Source organism: Musa acuminata, chromosome BXJ2-8, assembly GCF_036884655.1.
Source record: "Musa acuminata AAA Group cultivar baxijiao chromosome BXJ2-8, Cavendish_Baxijiao_AAA, whole genome shotgun sequence".
Classification (NCBI taxonomy): domain Eukaryota; kingdom Viridiplantae; phylum Streptophyta; class Magnoliopsida; order Zingiberales; family Musaceae; genus Musa; species Musa acuminata.
This window is the reverse complement of record NC_088345.1, coordinates 6256945-6274581: the sequence shown is the minus strand read 5'-3', so window position 1 is coordinate 6274581 and position 17637 is coordinate 6256945. Positions and strand designations below refer to the sequence as shown.

At 34.8% G+C, this 17637-nt stretch overlaps 1 protein-coding gene and 2 non-coding genes across 3 annotated transcripts; 2 read left to right on the top strand and 1 right to left on the bottom strand.

The window, feature by feature from the left end:
* Positions 1-824: 824 nt before the first annotated feature.
* LOC135618919 (uncharacterized) lies at positions 825-10218 on the bottom strand. The gene is made up of 7 exons (XM_065120377.1): positions 9860-10218; positions 6977-7048; positions 6508-6575; positions 4751-4898; positions 4590-4673; positions 3226-3312; positions 825-1135 (listed from the first exon to the last, which is right to left on the bottom strand). Exons 1-7 carry the CDS (start codon positions 10178-10180, stop codon positions 1130-1132), a joined length of 786 nt encoding a protein of 261 aa, XP_064976449.1. The 5' UTR covers positions 10181-10218; the 3' UTR covers positions 825-1129.
* Positions 10219-13885: 3667 nt separating this feature from the next.
* Positions 13886-13958, top strand: TRNAA-AGC (transfer RNA alanine (anticodon AGC)). The gene has a single exon. It is a non-coding gene; the product is annotated as a tRNA-Ala (tRNA).
* Positions 13959-14544: 586 nt separating this feature from the next.
* On the top strand, positions 14545-14617 carry TRNAA-AGC (transfer RNA alanine (anticodon AGC)). Its single transcript has one exon. It is a non-coding gene; the product is annotated as a tRNA-Ala (tRNA).
* The last annotated feature ends 3020 nt before the right edge of the window (positions 14618-17637 follow it).

The following is a 17637-nucleotide window of genomic DNA, read 5'->3' as shown; positions in this document are numbered from 1 at the left end:
TCGGGTGCCATGTCGTCCTCCAGCCCGATCTACAAGGTATGGTCGTCGCCTTCCCCGAATCCAATCCTTCTATTATCATAGAATGATTTGACGTGATCTCAATTGAGACTGTTAGAATTAGAACTTCTGTTTGCTTGTTTATATTTCTTTGAATGACCGAGGTGAATAAGGTGGAAGTGAAAGCGGAATACCCAGCTATTATTGTAGATTTATAATTTCATCTTTCCACAACTGATAGGTTGATAACATCTCAATGTTAAAGTGATTCTTTTACTTTCGATTAATTTGAGTAAATTATATCTTTAAATCTTTGTGCAATTTTGTGGTACATTCTGCTTCTTCTGAATGCAGCATCAATTTTTTTGAGAACATTTATCCAATTGTGCTTCATTAAAAATTGTGACTCAAATCATTCTTTGATTGAGTGGTTTGTGAAAGCCTGATCTCCTTCAAATAGTTTCTACTCAGCATTATCTTGCTACTCAGCATTTAAGAAATCTTGAGACATTAGTTTCTAGTTCTGCATCCCATTGCCTTTTTATCTCAATCTTTCATGCATAATCCAACCAAACTTTTTGGAACTGAATCAGGAGGCCCCGCCACAACCTTCCGAACTCATTCTCTATGACACCATCAATAGCAGAATTGAAACTTGAGTTACTTGAGAAAGAATGTGAAACAGTTTACAAGGTCTGATGCTTTATTGCCATTCTGAAAGCAGATATGATACCATACTTAGGTACTTAAGATTTGCTCCACAGCACCATTTGGTTGAGCAAGACTAACATCATTAATATAAGTGATAACTTCAGCACAAAAGAAAGGAAAAAAGAGAACAATACATTGGAAAGAAGAGCAAAACTTATTGCCCAGTTACTGTCGCAGGTAAAATTTCACCAAGGACCAATAAAGGCTACTTTATATGCACATATTACTTGAAGAGAAAATTACTTGTGACGGCCATTACACTTGTCAAGAACCTAATTCACATTCATTTCTTTTCCCATCCAACCACTTTGAGTGGAAATATGAGTCCTGAATGGGGAAGCTAATCCCAAAAGTTCCAGTCAGACGAGCTTCCCCTTTCTAATATATCATCAAATGAATTTGAGAGCTTTATTCTAACCTCTTAGATCTGCAAAACATTTGTAAAGTAAGATCATTAATCTTATCCAGAACAAGTATAAGATGAAATCTAAGATATTACAATCAGCAGGATGCCAAATTGTGATTCAGATCCATATGAGCATCTCATTCTTTGTCTTTCACATATCTGTATAGTCACAGAAAGATGAAACTACAAAGCATTCTCATCTAGAAATTGTTAGAGATTTTCTATTAGCCCTTTACAATATCAAGTTTAATTTTCTTAATATCAACTTTAACCAAAAATTTTATTATTTCATCCAAAACCAGGGTTTGCAATACTATTCGGTATGATTTAGTATGATGAGTGGAGTCTATCGACTTCTACCAGATGATTTTTTTTTTCTATTTTTCAGCTTTCTTCGTGATTTGTTCATAACTCAAAGCATACCGACTAGTGAAATCATTAGTTGCCTGAGCGTTCACCTAGGCGAGGTGAGGTGAGGTGAAGCGAGGCCCGAGTGCCCACCTAATGAACTGGGTGGGCGTCAACGCTCGCCGGGCGGATGCCTGGTTCAACTCAGGTTAGTTCGAGCCTGAGTTGAACCAAAGAATTGTATCTGGTTCAGTTCAACCGGTTAGACCCTAAGTCGATGACCACAGAGTTTGATTGAGACCTGTCCACGTGTGAGCCCTAACACAGAAACTCTTTCTCACTTCTTTTTTGCACGGTGATGGAGTTCCTCCCATCGGTGAACGACAGCAGCGGCGGCAGCAATGTCTTCTTCCAGCAGCAGCGGCTGCAGCAACATCTTCCTCCAGCGGCAGCATCTTCCTTTAGCAGCAACGGCAATGGCTTCTTCCCCTCCCTCCCGGTATATCTCTCTCTTCCTCCTCCTCCCTCCTACCTCTGCCCCGTTCACCGCAGCGCTCCGCAGCCTCTTCCCTCTTCTCTCTCTTCCACTCCTTCCCTGTTCACCGCAGCCCTCCTACGTTCACCGCAGCCTCTTCCCTCTTCCCTGTTCATCGCTGCCTTCTTCTCCATTCACCGCAGCCCTCCCATAGCCTCTTCCCTCTTCCCCGTTCATTGCTGTCTTCTTCCTCTTTCACCACTGCCTTCTTCCCCATTAACCGTTGCCTTCTTCCCCATTCACCGGCTGCCACTTCATTGCTGTTTGTCAATTTAAACATAGAATAGTTGCCTGATTTGCTGTTAGGCTTTGTTGTTTGTTTATGTTTGTGAGAACAGCAGTTGCCTGCTGTAGTGAATCAGTTGTAAAATGTCGATTATTATTGCTATTGCTGTAGTGATTAGTGCTAGTTTTTAGTATTTTGGATTATTGCTTTAGATGGTGACAAGATTGAAGATGAGGAACTGAATTTTAATGATCTTTGATGTTAATCTTGTTTTATTTTGTCATTTTGTTATTGAATATGGACAATGTAGTTTGGTACTTTAATGAATGAAAGTTTGATGTGTTATTTTTGTTTTAATTTATTTTTATTAATCATGATATATAATTTTTAAATTATAATATTTGGAAGCACATGGTTTCGCTCAAGCGAACACTTAGTGCCTCGAGCATTTTAGGACTATGATGCCTTTTGACGCTTAGTGCTTTTGACTAGACTAATACCAATGTACCAAGACTCAATACATTGATACCTATTTGAGCATGGACTGGTTCACTACCAGCATACTAAATTTCACATTTAATAAACATAACTGTGCATGAGGTTCCGGTCAATGTGAATCTAAGGTCAATGTATGCAGATGATGAAGAGTTAAAATCCGAAACAATTAATTAAGGCATGCCATTGACACACAGACTGAAACTTTTGATTGCTCATTAACCTAATGGGAACTAACAAGTTAATATTACAGTATCTGCAAGAAATACTTTTCTTAATCTATGCTTAAACTAACATGACCACTGTATTTTATGATAGTAAGTATGCAGTCCAGACATTTGTCATGAACAAAAGTAGTCTAAAGTTTGAACAGATTGATGATTGCTAAGTCCAAGGAATAAAACAACCATGTCTCCTCACCCAAATAAAAAAAAAACAATATTTGGTAAATATCTAGAATATTCAAAAGAACATAATAACATGTTGTCCTATGCATCTCAAGCATACCTGTTGCCTCCAACGGTTTGTTATAATGTAGCAGGAACGTGCCATTACATAGCATGGTAAGAAAAAGGCAGCAAACTCGAGAGTTACCTGAGACAATATATATGCATCAGGTTCTTAAACTTTTGGAGAAATGGAGAAGCTAATTCCATGAAAGAAAGAAAACAATAGATCAAGCTTCTAATTGTGATGATAATTCATGAGGTGCATAAACGTGCCATAATGTAGCAAACTCAAGAGTTACCTGAGACAGTATATATGCATCAGGTTCTTAAACTTTTGGAGAAATGGAGAAGCTAATTCCATGAAAGACAGAAAACAATAGATCAAGCTTCTAATTGTGATGGTAATTCATGAGGTGCATAAAAAATGAAACAACATTTTTGTGGCAGTAAAATTTACAGTGTTCGGGATCACCAAACAGTGCACCTTCCACAGGTACTGAGATCATGGAGAAAAAAGATGCAAGACAGTGGATCTCGGATCCATACTCGTACCCGTCCCTGGCCATACTGGTACAGTTTCAGTTTATACACAAAGACGGATACACGGTATGTCTATACATGCCATGATACCTAGAGGGGGAGGGAGAGGAGAAGTACCAGAAACCGGCTGGACCAGCACTGGTGCATGGGAGGGCTGTCAGCAGTGGTGGGTGTGCATTGGTGTGAGGCAACAATAAAAACACATGCCCCTTTAAAAAATCCTCTTCCGCATCCCTTAAAAAAACCCTAAACTCTATAAAAGAATTGACTGGACCGCTCGATAAGGGGCGGCAGCCCCTGTCCTGGTTCAAACCCGGACCGGTAGATACTGTTCAGTAGGAACCATGGCTATTACAATAAAAAAAACAAATGCAATAAAGTAAGTCAAACAAGAGGTATGTGATTAGGTTTGGTTGTTAAGAATTCTATCAAAATAGGTGCAAAATAATGGCAAAAGCTACAAATTAAGATAAAAATGGCATTAATAATATGAAAGAAATCTTATCTCTCAATGATAGAATTATGAAAAATCTAATATGGTCATAAGCTGAGCATAAATATTAGAAGTTGAATAAGAGGATCAGTAACCTATCTTAAGAGCATGCAACTTCTGGAGCATAATGAATTAATAAAAGATGAACTATCAACATGTTCTGCAATCTGATAGATGATGAAAGAAAAATACAAACATCTATGTCCAATTCAAACTATACTTCTCTCACTTTATTAGAGAGATTTAATCATTTATTTGCAGAAGAAAAGTTGTAGCTAATAGTGTATTGCATGGATAGAACTTCCAAAGGCAAGCCAGAAATTATGTTGTCATTATATAATTACATCAGCTCTAACTTTAGTGGATATAATGATGTAAAGTTAGCTTACATTGTATACAGCTGACATATCCTGCACCATCTCAATGTTCCTTATGACAATGAGGATATGGCGAAGTAGCAAGAGGAGTGTCAACTATACATGAACATGAACCATTTCAAACCTCCATAGTAAAAATAAACAAAATTGGAAACAACGTTATTTTGACATACCGTGAGAGCAATAACACGGCAGCAGGCAATTCCATTGGCACTTGAAGCTGCATAATCTTCATGCTCTGCACTTAAAAAATCCTGCTCAGCAGCAGCAATGCCAAGCAAATGTGAATCACGGTAGTCAATGAGTGTACCCCTACTGTGCCTAACAACAAAGTGAAAAAAGTATCATTAGGTCGATGATGAAAACACAAAACATGGAAAAGTAAGATAACAAGTTAATCTCTATGGTCATGTGCTTGTGTTATATCTACATAATCAGGGACAATGGGGCTAAGTGATGTTAACACCATAATATTCTTAACAGTTCTTTTACCCGCCTAAGATGTGTATTTGAGCAGAATCTGAAACCAAAACATAACTGACCACTGGTTTCAAGTAAAATTAAATCAACATGCCATGAAAAAATGAACTTTGTTTCTTGGTAAAAAGGAAGTCCATGGTAAAACTTGGATTATCTCCACACAGTTTTTGGTTAATGTTCAGATCAGTCACATACTCAACCATCTGTCATACATTAATAACCAAAGCTACTTGAGCTTTAATCAAATATGACTTCAAACACATCAAACTTGACACTAACAAAAAGTTGAAGTTGCACTGAACAAAGTTGAGGGGTACTGCAGCAAAAGACTATTTAAGGTTCACCACACATAAAGTAACCTTGACATCTTTTGGAAACAAGTCCCACATCTGATAAAATGTAGAGTATGCAAAGCTCATGCATTATAAATTGTCACGACTCGGGCCTGATAGGTTAACTGGCTCATCAATTTCGTTTCACCTAAATCAAGGTATTACAGTTTTTCTCAATCAAGAGATTGACGTCCTTTGACTCCAAGGTATTATGGTGCATATAAGGTGTAGCCCAATGATGGTTCCATGATGTGACGAGTCCTTTGACTCTAGCCGCGGATAGCTCTTTCCTACTCAAGCCCCCTCATTATGACCAAGCACTAGGTCGGCTCTAATACCAAATGTCATGACCCAATTCTGTAGACTAACTAGCCTATAAACTTCGTTTAGCCCAAACCAGTGGTCAAAATATTTAAGTTGAAGTTACTAGTAGTGTACTCATCAGACTCTTATAAGCCAATCATAGTCTTACCCACTTTCAACATGAAACTAATCAACACTACATAAATCACACAATGTTGTATATATATCGCATATGATGCCTACAAACAAAGTCCAAGTCAAGTTTAACAGAGCTGATATAGCACAATTGACTAACAGCTACCACAAGATAATAAGAACTGACATCCAAACAGTAATACAAGATACTTCCATTATATTATAAATTATAGTGAAGATCAGCACAGGCTAGACTTGATTAATCTATAAAGACGGAATAAGCTCCATTAACTGATTTACTTTTGAAATTCATTTTCATTGGATGTTTATTGACCTGTATGAGGCACTAGCAGGTGCTGAAAGTTCATGTGAATTGATCAAGGAGGAGGAAAGCTCCATTAACTGATTTACTTTTAAAAATTATATTGCAATAATCAAAGACATATTGATAAAAGCAGCACAAATACATACTGTCAATCAGGAGGTTATTAGTATGAACCTTTTGAAAGTAACCCATGCCTTTGCATGTGGTTCAATGTCAGAAAAAGAGAAAAAAAAAGGCTTTAGACTATAATTTTTTGTCTAATTTATGACAGTGACATGATCATAACAAACACAGGGAACTAAAGCATTTTAATTTGCAATAAGTAGAAAAGAAATCAACTCTCTGTAACAGGTACCTGACATCAATGGCCATTACATCAGAATTTGGTCTACTTGGTGGAACAATATAGTTTGGACCAAAAATCTGTCATGTTACAAACATAAAAGATTGTCATAAGTACTTTGTGACAAACATTAAATGTTGATATATTTTGTACAACATAAGGTTGACTCCAAAGTTCAGACTGAATAAGAGACAAATGTCCTTACTAGGGCTCAAGACCTCTAGTATTTCATTTTTAAACGTCTTCTTTAATTGTCACAAGAATAGTGATAAGATGCATGTTTAATCAGAAGGAGAAACAGAGTGTCGACAGACATCATTTTCCAGAAAAACTATCACTAAAAAAAAGCTGCAAGGAATTTATGTTAACTGCTAATTCTAGGACAGACTTTACACGATTAAGGAGAAAATTTTGAATTCAATTTTCTTAGTGCATATAAGCAGAGAAGAAAGAGAGAACAATTAATATCTCAAAGGCTAACCTGGTTGCACGTTTCACAAGTGATATTTTGTTTTTTATTGCACCATCTTTGAATACATGTCCGGTGGGCAAACTGCAGATGAGAAAAATCAGATGCAAACAAAACACCAAAATTTCACCATGAATAAAAAAATTCACCTAATTCATACTTAGTCAAAGTAAACCCTTCTAAATATCGACTAAAGTGCAAACCTCTTAAAGAAGCATGGAGTCTCACAAACAAGGATGGCCAAAATTAGAAAAAGAAAAGTGGTCACTAGACTAAGGAGTCACAGTAATTAATTCAAAAGATCACATCTACCAAACTATTACAGAGAACAATATTTTACCAAAGACTGTGAACACCAAATATAATCTGATGGCCTATTCTAAATAAAAGGCAGAAAAAGTAACAAAATTTAGTATCATCATCAATGGAAATTTTAATATTCTTATGAAAGCCCAGATATGAAAACCTGCTTCTGATAAGATGCAAAGCCCTGCATAACTTACGACCAGTTGACTAGAAGAGGCCAGGGGTGCAAGTTATTGATGTAGCAAAGAGACAAAAGGAGATCCGGTGCCAATGTTGTCACAAGCAGTTGCCTGGGCACTTTTTCTACGTCCATTACCTATGCTTGTAATGCTTGTTGGGGCAACATATCTAGTAGTTCTTTTTTATTTTTAAGTTGGTACTATAGCTTGTGATAAGAGGCTAATTCTAGTATGGCATGCCAAATCCTTATCAATATTTCTTGAGACCAATCAAATGTTGGCTGCTTTATCAGCCTTATAATCGGAACTTCAACAGAATCAGGTAGAATCAACCAAACTCAACCCAAGTTGACTGATTTTGGCCAATTTTAGGCAATTCAACAACCTCAAAAAAGAGAATCAAAGGTGGAATCAAAGGATTAGAAAATGAAAGATGGGATGGAAGAAAGGCAAAATAAAACAAGCCTATGTAATGACTTCTAGAATAGAGGTGACAATGCTACTACCGTGTTTGTTACAATCATCATTGCAACCATCACATTTTTCTATCTACTACCATTACTTCAAAAATATTGCTACTGCTGACAAAACAGAGGAGGATAATAGGAGAGCAAGGGAGAGGACAAAGTGTATATTTTATCCTTTTAAGAAGATACATATGCTATAAGAGTGAAAGCAGATGTCACAACATAATAATTAGTTTTAAATTGCATGGGCACTCTCATCAAATAAAGTTTTCACCTTGTTTGTATTATTCAACGCTTAATATCCACATGGCTAGAGAAGCTTCGAGGCTGCAATGGCATCAATTGTGATTTTCAAAGCTACAAGTGATGAAATTTGGATCCTTTATATGACACATATACTGGTTATGTACTACATTAATATATTTGAGGTCCTTTCTTGTTAGGTTAAGCATTTCAGAAGTAGTGCTAATCCAACTCATTATTTCATCATAGCGACTGAGTTGATTGTAAGTTCAAACCATAGATCTATCCCTTCAATTTTACCCAGGTGTTTACATCTCAAGCTCATTAATCCTTCGTCCAACTTGTACGAGGGAGGACGTCATAGTATAAATATAAATTAGGTCATTTCCTATTAGCTTAAGCTTTTAGGAACACTGGATCCACCATTTTATTAATGATAAATCATGTTCTACCATAAATTATCAAACATGTTGTTGCTTAATTCTTATTTGCATTGACAAAACAGATATCACTAAAACTTCAATGTCTACAGTCCAGAATGCAATCAACTAAATCTCAAATCGGCATGGTTCTAATTCTTCCTAGTGGATGATTCAGTGTCTCTATGGGGTAGTGTCGATCCCAATCGATCTAAGTTAAATCAAATTCTTCTCTTCTTAAACAGCTTATGACTTGAGAATGGAACCTTCTTTATGGACATTACACAAACCCATCCCCATGTCAATCGATCTAAGTCAAATCCTTCTTCTCTTTTTAAACAGCTTATGACTTGAGAAGGGAACCTTCTTCTTCATGTATAATACACAAATCATCGACATGTCAAACTTTACAAGGACAGAGAAGAGATAGGCAAGTGGAGAAGAAAAAAGAGAAGACAAATAGAGGCAATGTCCCCCACCCTACCCATCCAGGATGTGAATAGAAGGAAATCATTTCCTAAATCTTTTAATATTTACATAAGTATTCTCTATATCTTTATATCATCTCTTGACCAAAATATTATGCTTAATCTAGCCAACCCATTGTGATCCCATCACTATCATGATACGACCCAACAGGCCCACTAGCCAAACAAATTTGGATATAATAGAGCTTTTAATGTGACTCAGAATACTTAAAAAGATACATTAGTAAGAGAGAATCTACCATTCACTCTTGACATTATGAGAGACAGGGAAATGCTTCACTTCTTGAAACAGTGAATCAGCCAACACAAGAAAGATAATATAGAACGTATGTACGAAATACCAACATGCATTGCATTCTGGTCGACTCCAAGAATACTATTTTTCGTGCGGCCTCGGCACACATTCAACACAATAAACCATACAAAGCTCCGTATCAAGATGAAGAATTTTAATTTAGCTCGGAATTTTATTTTCTTTCTGCGGCGCAAACTCGTACTCGTCAAGAAAGAGGAACAAGAAAAAGTTTCAAGTCCAAGAACAGGAAAAAGGAAAATTCTACCCAATTCAAAACCAAAAAAGTCTCATCATCTCAAACAAAGTCGCAGAAAGATAGAACTTGCGAAAAGAATTGCGCGGAAGAAAGAAAGAAAGAAAAACGAGGAAGATAAAGAAGGGGAGAAGTCTTCTTCCAAGTACCCATAATGGGCAAAAAGACCAAACTTGTACCCAGAGAACCACCCCGAAAAGAGACAATTTATACATCAACAAAGCTGTTTTCCAGTGAGTACTAACCCTAGAAAGGAAAACTTGGGAGAATTTGACAGAGAAGATCGAGGAGGAGACCTTGAGAGTGCCATTGCAAGCGCAGGGAGCTTCCATGTGGCGCTCCTCCCCTTCCTCTTGGCATATCCTACATTCGACGACCGCTCCACTACCCACCTCTTGGCTCAGCTTCTTGCCTTCGGAGCTCGGCTTCTTGTCCTCGCGACACCCCGCCAACACCGTTCCGACGTCCGCCGGCGGCCGGGCGACACGATCGGAACAACCAAAGCTGCCTTCGACGCCGTCATTCGCAATGAGCCTGTCAATGCTCACCATCGAATCCCCCGCCATGACTCCTCTTCTTCTCTCTCTTCGTCGCTCCTTTTCGTGCTCCGTTACGGTCCGAAGAACCGAGGGACAAAAAAGGAGGGGTTTTTATTGCATACGACGAAAGGAGAGGACATGCTTTTAGTCTTATTAGACGATAATACCCTCAAAGGAATCCACAATTTCCATAAACCAATCTCAAATTAAAGTTGGATTCAGCATGAGGACATGTGAATATATTTAGTTGAATATAAAGAGAGTTCTTGAAAAGAAAATTAGAGGGGATTTTGATTACTTGAAGAAAATGAGAGATTGTCAAAGAAAGACTTCCACTTTACTAATGCAAAATATTTATAGAATAAAAGAAATTTCAATCTAAATATAAAATAAATAATATTTTTGAGAAACAAAAAAAAAGAAATTGAGGGTGACAAAAAATATGACACTATTTTTTTCTGAATTTCCTGACATTCTCTCTCACATAATGTAATGTGGAAGTCTAGAGTGAAGATTCCACAAAATTTATCTCATCTCTCTATTTCAAAGATTCCACATCATTTTCTATTTTGTTTTCTTTGGTTCAAAGGCTTCAATCTCCAAGTCCAAAAAATCCAAAACCAATCCTTTTATCAATTACAAAGGGAAAATTTTCCTCAATCACAATGATGCTCTTTCCATTTCTTATGTAGAATGCCATTGTGCAGCCATTTTTTCATATCTTTAATGTTGGTGTTTAGATCTTTTCTTGAGCCCCTGATGAGAAGCAATGGAGCAGTATGTCTATCTTACAAAAAAGCAAGGAAGATTTGAGGTCATGATGCAAAAAAAAGATAAAATCAAATCCTAAAGATGTGCAGTGAAGTTGTTGGATTGAAAGTTAATCCCTTTTCTTCCATTACCACTTGGAATGATGGATAGCAAAATGTTCTGATGATCCTAAGATGACTATGAATTCTGTGTCAAATTCTGAACATCTTTTTAATGGCTATCTTCCTCCCATTCCATGTTTAATTTAGATCAACTTGCAGCCCACTGTTGGCTTTCTTCCTCCACAGATGCTAAGCTTGTTTGATCACATTATGGCTATCCTATGATGCATTTCATACATATTAATTATAGGTAAACTTTGTTCCTTTCATGTACAGACACATGCAGCTACATTGACTTTCAAAGGAGAAATGCTAGGAATAAGGTAGAATGATTAAGTTGGTATGTGATAGCTTCTGCAAGTAGGCAGGTTGGCCACCAAGCAGGCATTATTCTTAGAATAAAGCAGGAAAGAGAAGAGCATTCAGAATTGAGGGAGGGAAGTCAAACTTGATGAGGTTGGATGGCCCATAAAAATAGTTGTGAGACAGGTTGATTCTGTGAGGTGTGACACAGAACAAAGTTGGGAGTAGGCTGGAAGCAGAGAGCACATGAATGAAGCATCCATGGAACTTGTCAACTGTAGACAGGTGACAAGATTGAATTGTTGTTTGGGAACAGTTGTTTGGTTGATGATCACTACATGTGATGTGGGGAAGGGAGACTTGAAGAGTAAATGATGATCATAGAGATTTTTAGTTCTTCTTTTCCCCAAAAGAAAAAAATCAAATATTGAAATTTTTGAAAGATCATATTCATCTCCTTGTCTGAGCTAATGACACTATAGAACTCAGCTATCCAATCTACTTTGCCACAAAACAATAGAGAAAGGATTCTTTGCAAAAACAACTATAAAATTGACAACTCTGTAAGCTTCCCTAAGAACATGTGAGTATGTATTGAATCAATCTATTCCTTGGCTGTCAATTGGATCTCTTCTTCCTTGATTACAATCTATTCCTCCTCTGCAGATTTTTAATTGGAGGATGTATTGTACAAACATAATTAAATTTCATATGAAATACAAAGAGAATGATTTGAACTCATTATATTATGATTAAAAAAATTTTAATTAGGGTATCACTTATCTCAAAAGCTTAAACCATTAGAAAAGAGATATTTGATATCAATTCATTGGTGGACTTGCCAAGAAACTTGACTCTTTAAATCACAAGTACTTATAAGATGCTAAACTTATTGTCACGGACTTAGTTGGTATTACTTAAGTCGTGCGGTACCCTTACGTACTCGTCCGCGAGAAGGTCAGCCTCCCTGAAACCTCCCTTAGTCCCTTAGAACCCACAAAAGAGAAAATGGGTTAGAGAAAATACCTCACTCGGAATTCACAAGCAAACATTCCAGGAAACACTTCGTAGACAATACAAATTACAAACAGACTTTACAAGCTCTGAACAGTTGCACAACAAAGGGTCAAAATGGTCCATTACAGACCGAAAATCTCTCACAAGTGTCAACATGACACAACCTTTATTTACAAGCCTAAAACGGCTACCAAACCCAACTAAAATGGGACTATTAAGCCTTCGACCGTCCCTCTACATTCTGTACAAACCATGAACATATCAAACGACACGGATATACATAAGCATTACATCAAACATCATATTTCGAAGTTTGTCTATGATATTATGGTATTTGATTATGGTCTGAGATAGATGCAGATTTCTTAAGAGCTGGTTGAAATATATTTTTTTGTTTTTTGTTTTAGGATATATGGAGTTGCAGATGGTGTTCATGATACTTAATCTGAAGTATCTTGATTCACATATAGTAATCTCTATGAGGTTCTAACATAAGACTTTGGATTCTGGTTTTATCTTGACAACATGTATTTCTTGCCAAAAACAGGTTTTGCTGGCAATGAATCTTTTCTGAAACAGTATGGGAAATTATTTAGCACAATACAGTACTCGAATAATGACTGATCTTAATTTTTTGGGAGATTTTTGATGATAATAGAGAACCAAATGAAGTTGATGTACTATGATTATGTCTAATCCAACTGTATGGCTGCATTAGTGATGTACTTATCATAGATTGTGCATGAAGCAATAATTGTAATGTCACCATTTGATTCGTTTCGTCCACACCTCGATTGAAGATGGATATCTATACCTTAAATATTAGCTCACTTAACAATCGGAGGAGTTGTGTCAGGGACAAACCATTAGTGATAATTTTCCTATAAGAATTAGTCTCGCGAGAGATCAACTTTCTCATATGGAAGTCCTATAGTCACCCGTTGTTCCCTCATCTCTTTAGACCACTATTAAAAGCTGGTTTGACTCCTATATTGAGTTTAGTATCGAGAAGAATTTTCTTAACAATAACTATATAAATGATAAATGAAATCAGATTTTAAGATGGGGATGTAGTTCAGATGGTAGAACGTTTATGTATGTAATTAACTGATTTATAATCTAAATTTTCCATCTCGGTTTATTATTTTTCTTTTTATATGTCTTTTCTCACTATTGTTATTTATTTATATGTTAATGCAGAAAAAAAACTTAAGACTTACTATATATAGCAGAAAAGAAATATATAATTCATCATAAGGATGTAGCTAGATGGTAGAGCTCGCTTAACATGTGAGAGGTATGGGGATCCCGCATTTTCAAATTGTTTTGATTTATTAAATTTTATTCTATTTATTTCCTTTTTATATGTTTTTACCTCTGTTTTTTATATGTTAATATAATCTAATTATAATTATGCATGCAAATTAACTGATTTATAATCTAAAGTTTCCATCTCGGTTTATTATTTTCCTTTTTGTTGTCTTTTCTCACGGTTATTTATTTATATGTAAATAAAGAACAAAAATGATCAATTCATCATGGGGATGTAGCTCAGATGGTAGAGCGCTCGCTTAGCATGCGAGAGGTACGGGGATCGATACCCCGCATCTCCAAATTAATCTGATTTTTTAATTTTTATTCTATTTATTTCCTTTTTATATGTTTTTACCTCTTTTTTTAATGTTAATATAATCTAATTATAATTATGTATGCAAATTAACTGATTTATAATCCAAAGTTTCCATCTCGGTTTATTATTTTCCTTTTTAATGTCTTTTCTCACTGTTGTTATTTATTTATATGTAAATGTAGCAAAAAAAATTTATAACTTACTATATATAGAGGTAAAAAAACAATCAATTCACCGTGCGGATGTAGCTCAGATGGTAGAGCGCTCGCTTAGCATGCGAGAGGTACGGGGATTGATACCCTGCATCTCCAAATTAATCTGATTTATTAATTTTTATTCTATTTATTTCCTTTTTAAATGTTTTTACCTCTTTTTTTTATATGTTAATATAATCTAATTATAATTATGTATGCAAATTAACTGATTTATAATCTAAAGTTTCCATCTCGGTTTATTATTTTCCTTTTTAATGTCTTTTCTCACGGTTGTTATTTATTTATATGTAAACGCAGCAAAAAAAAATTTATGACATACTATATATAATGGATAAAAAACAATTAATTCATCATGGGGATGTAGCTCAGATGGTAGAGCGCTCGCTTAGCATGCGAGAGGTACGGGGATCAATACCCCGCATCTCCAAATTAATCTGATATTTTAATTTTTATTCTATTTATTTCCTTTTTATATGTTTTTACCTCTGTTTTTTATATGTTACTATAATCTAATTATAATCATGTATGCAATTAACTGATTTATAATATAAAGTTTCCAGTTTATTATTTTCCTTTTTATATGTCTTTTCTCACTGTTGTTATTTATTTATATGTAAATGCAGAAAAAAAAACTTATGACTTACTATATATATGGAAAATGAACTATACAATTCATCATGGGAATGTATCTTAGATGGTAGAGTGTTTGCTTAGCATGCAAAAGGTATTTGGATGGACACCCTGTATTTTCAAATTATTTTGATTTATTAACTTTATTCTATTTATTTCCTTTTTATATGTTTTTACCTCTGTTTTTTATATGTTAATATAATCTAATTATAATCATGTATGCAATTAATTGATTTATAATCTAAATTTTTCATCTCAGTTTATTATTTTCCTTTTTATATGTTTTTTCTCCTGTTATTTATTTATATGTTAATGCAGCAAAAAAATCTTACGACTTACTATATATATTACAAAAGAAATATATAATTCATCATGGGAATGTGGTTCAGATGGTAGAGCGTTTGCTTAACATGTGAGAGGTATGGGGATTGATACCTTGCATGTCTATATTATTTTGATTTATTAATTTTTATTCTATATATCTCCTTTTTATATGTTTTTTTCCACTGTTATTTATATGTTAATGTAATCCAATTATAATTTTATATACAATTAACTGATTTATAATCTAAAGTTTCTGTTCAGAAAAAATATATTTTCTATTTTAAACATGCATCTCTTTTCTTTATTTTTTCCTTTTTATATGAGTTAATTAGTCTTTTTTAACATCTCGATTCTTACATTTTCAAAAGTTACATTAGGATCTCTATATTTATAAAAGTGAAATATTGATATTTCTATACAAAGTTTAAAAAGTAATTTTATAGAGTTATAAATCAAGAAATAGAAAAAGAAGGTTTATTGGAGTAATGGGTTAAATGTTTCACTTTCGTAAGTATAGGGATCTCAATATAAAATTTAAAAATATAAAAACTGAAATATTAAATATAACTAATAAAATATTATTAACAATAATTGCTATTTAATTTATATATTTTTATAAATGTTATTAGCAAGAGTTTATACATCGTTTTGGGTGTGGAAACCTTCTCATCTAATTTGAAGAAAATTCATTATATTTTTTTTCTTCTAATTCAACCTGTGAAGAATGACACGACCAAACTTATTTCAAATGTAGATGAAGATGAAGATTCAAATATATAACATATTAAAATATATATGATAGTCACATTTGATTTTTAAATTTTAAATTTTTTACTTTTTTTAGTTAGTATCCCAATTTCTTCTTATTCCCAACCCTTTTTTTTATATCTGTTTCAACTGTCACTTCCACCTCACTATTCTCGTCACGAGGCCTCATGAACCCTTCTCTATTGTTTGTCACATCGTGATTTTGCTCGCGTACCATCCACACACCCTTGTCATCTCTCTGACCTCGCATGCCCTTCGTCCCATCGCTAACGCGCTATCCATTTGCTCTTATTACTTCTCAAGTCCCACGTGCTCTCATCGCCCGTATATCCTTATCGCTCACTTTTCTCTATTAGGCCATGTTTACTTCGGTCATGCATGGAGTTGTCAGGTGTGACACAATGACATGTGACAGCAAGGGTTGAGAGTACACCCAAGATTGAAAATTAATCCTACATAGCAAGCATCTCTATTAGTGTTCGCTACGACAACAATGATATGAGTTATGAAAACTCGTGCCACTTTTGTTAGGACAGTGACAAGAGCAAGAACGATAGTGAAGTCATGCATACGAGGGTGATGACCAACGAGAACAACGAAGGAAAAGGAGATGGGAAGCAAGGGGGGTCGAAGATGATGATACGCGGGATGGAGGTTAAGGACAATTTCATCTTTTAATAAATAAAAAATAACTCTACGAGAATAAATAAAAAATAGAGCACTAATCTAAAAAGTAAAAAAATACACCCAAACTTACATATATCAATTTAGTTTTCTTGGAGAATTTAAAAAAAAAATGTAACGCTAATCGAAAAAAGAAAGAAGAAGAAGAAGAAGAAGAAGAAGAAGAAGAGACATGATTTAGTCACCGATTTTAGTTTCCAACCAGATTTAAGTTCACAAACGATAAATTTCTAACACTCTACCAGCAGCAGTATATATATCAATTAATTAACCGGAACATAATTTCTAACACTTGGATGCACCCATTCGGATAGAGTCAACTCCTGGATGTGATATCTGACCCATTTCGGTCGGTCGGTCGGTCGGCCGACAAGTAGATCCGATCCGACATTGTCTCATGTGGTATACAAATGTTACCCATCTTTGGAATGTCTCTTTTCCCAGAAGGGAAAAAGTTGACCTCCTGTGAGCACAATATGAACATCATCTTTTCTCTCTCGCCTGCGAACAAATCGAGTGACTAATGCGACCGATACTACTCACCTCCATCACATTATATACATATACCGTCCTCGATGAGTGCAAAATTGTTTTTTTTTTTTTTTTTTTCTCTTTTTAGAGAGTCAATCTGAGTGAAATTGATCAGAGTTTTCTTATCTCTATTTCGAGATATCTGAAATATTTTTAAATCGATCTATCTATCTCATAGGAAGTGGAATCAGATTATGATATCCTAATTAAAAGACTTTTATGATAATATATTTCGAGTATTATTAGGGATATTAAGAGAGGTACTGTAATTTCTTATTAAACATAGAGATTCATGATAGAATTAATTTGTTACATATAAATATTTAAATAAGATATGAATTAATAATATTTTTGATGAAATATATTCTCATTCTTCTCAACCTTAGAAGATTAGATGTTACAATATAAATGAAATCTAAATACAAACCAACTATAGAGAACCATATTAGACAATTATTAATTAAGAATTAGAAAAAGTAACATTTTATCCAAAATACCAATTTAATGAGA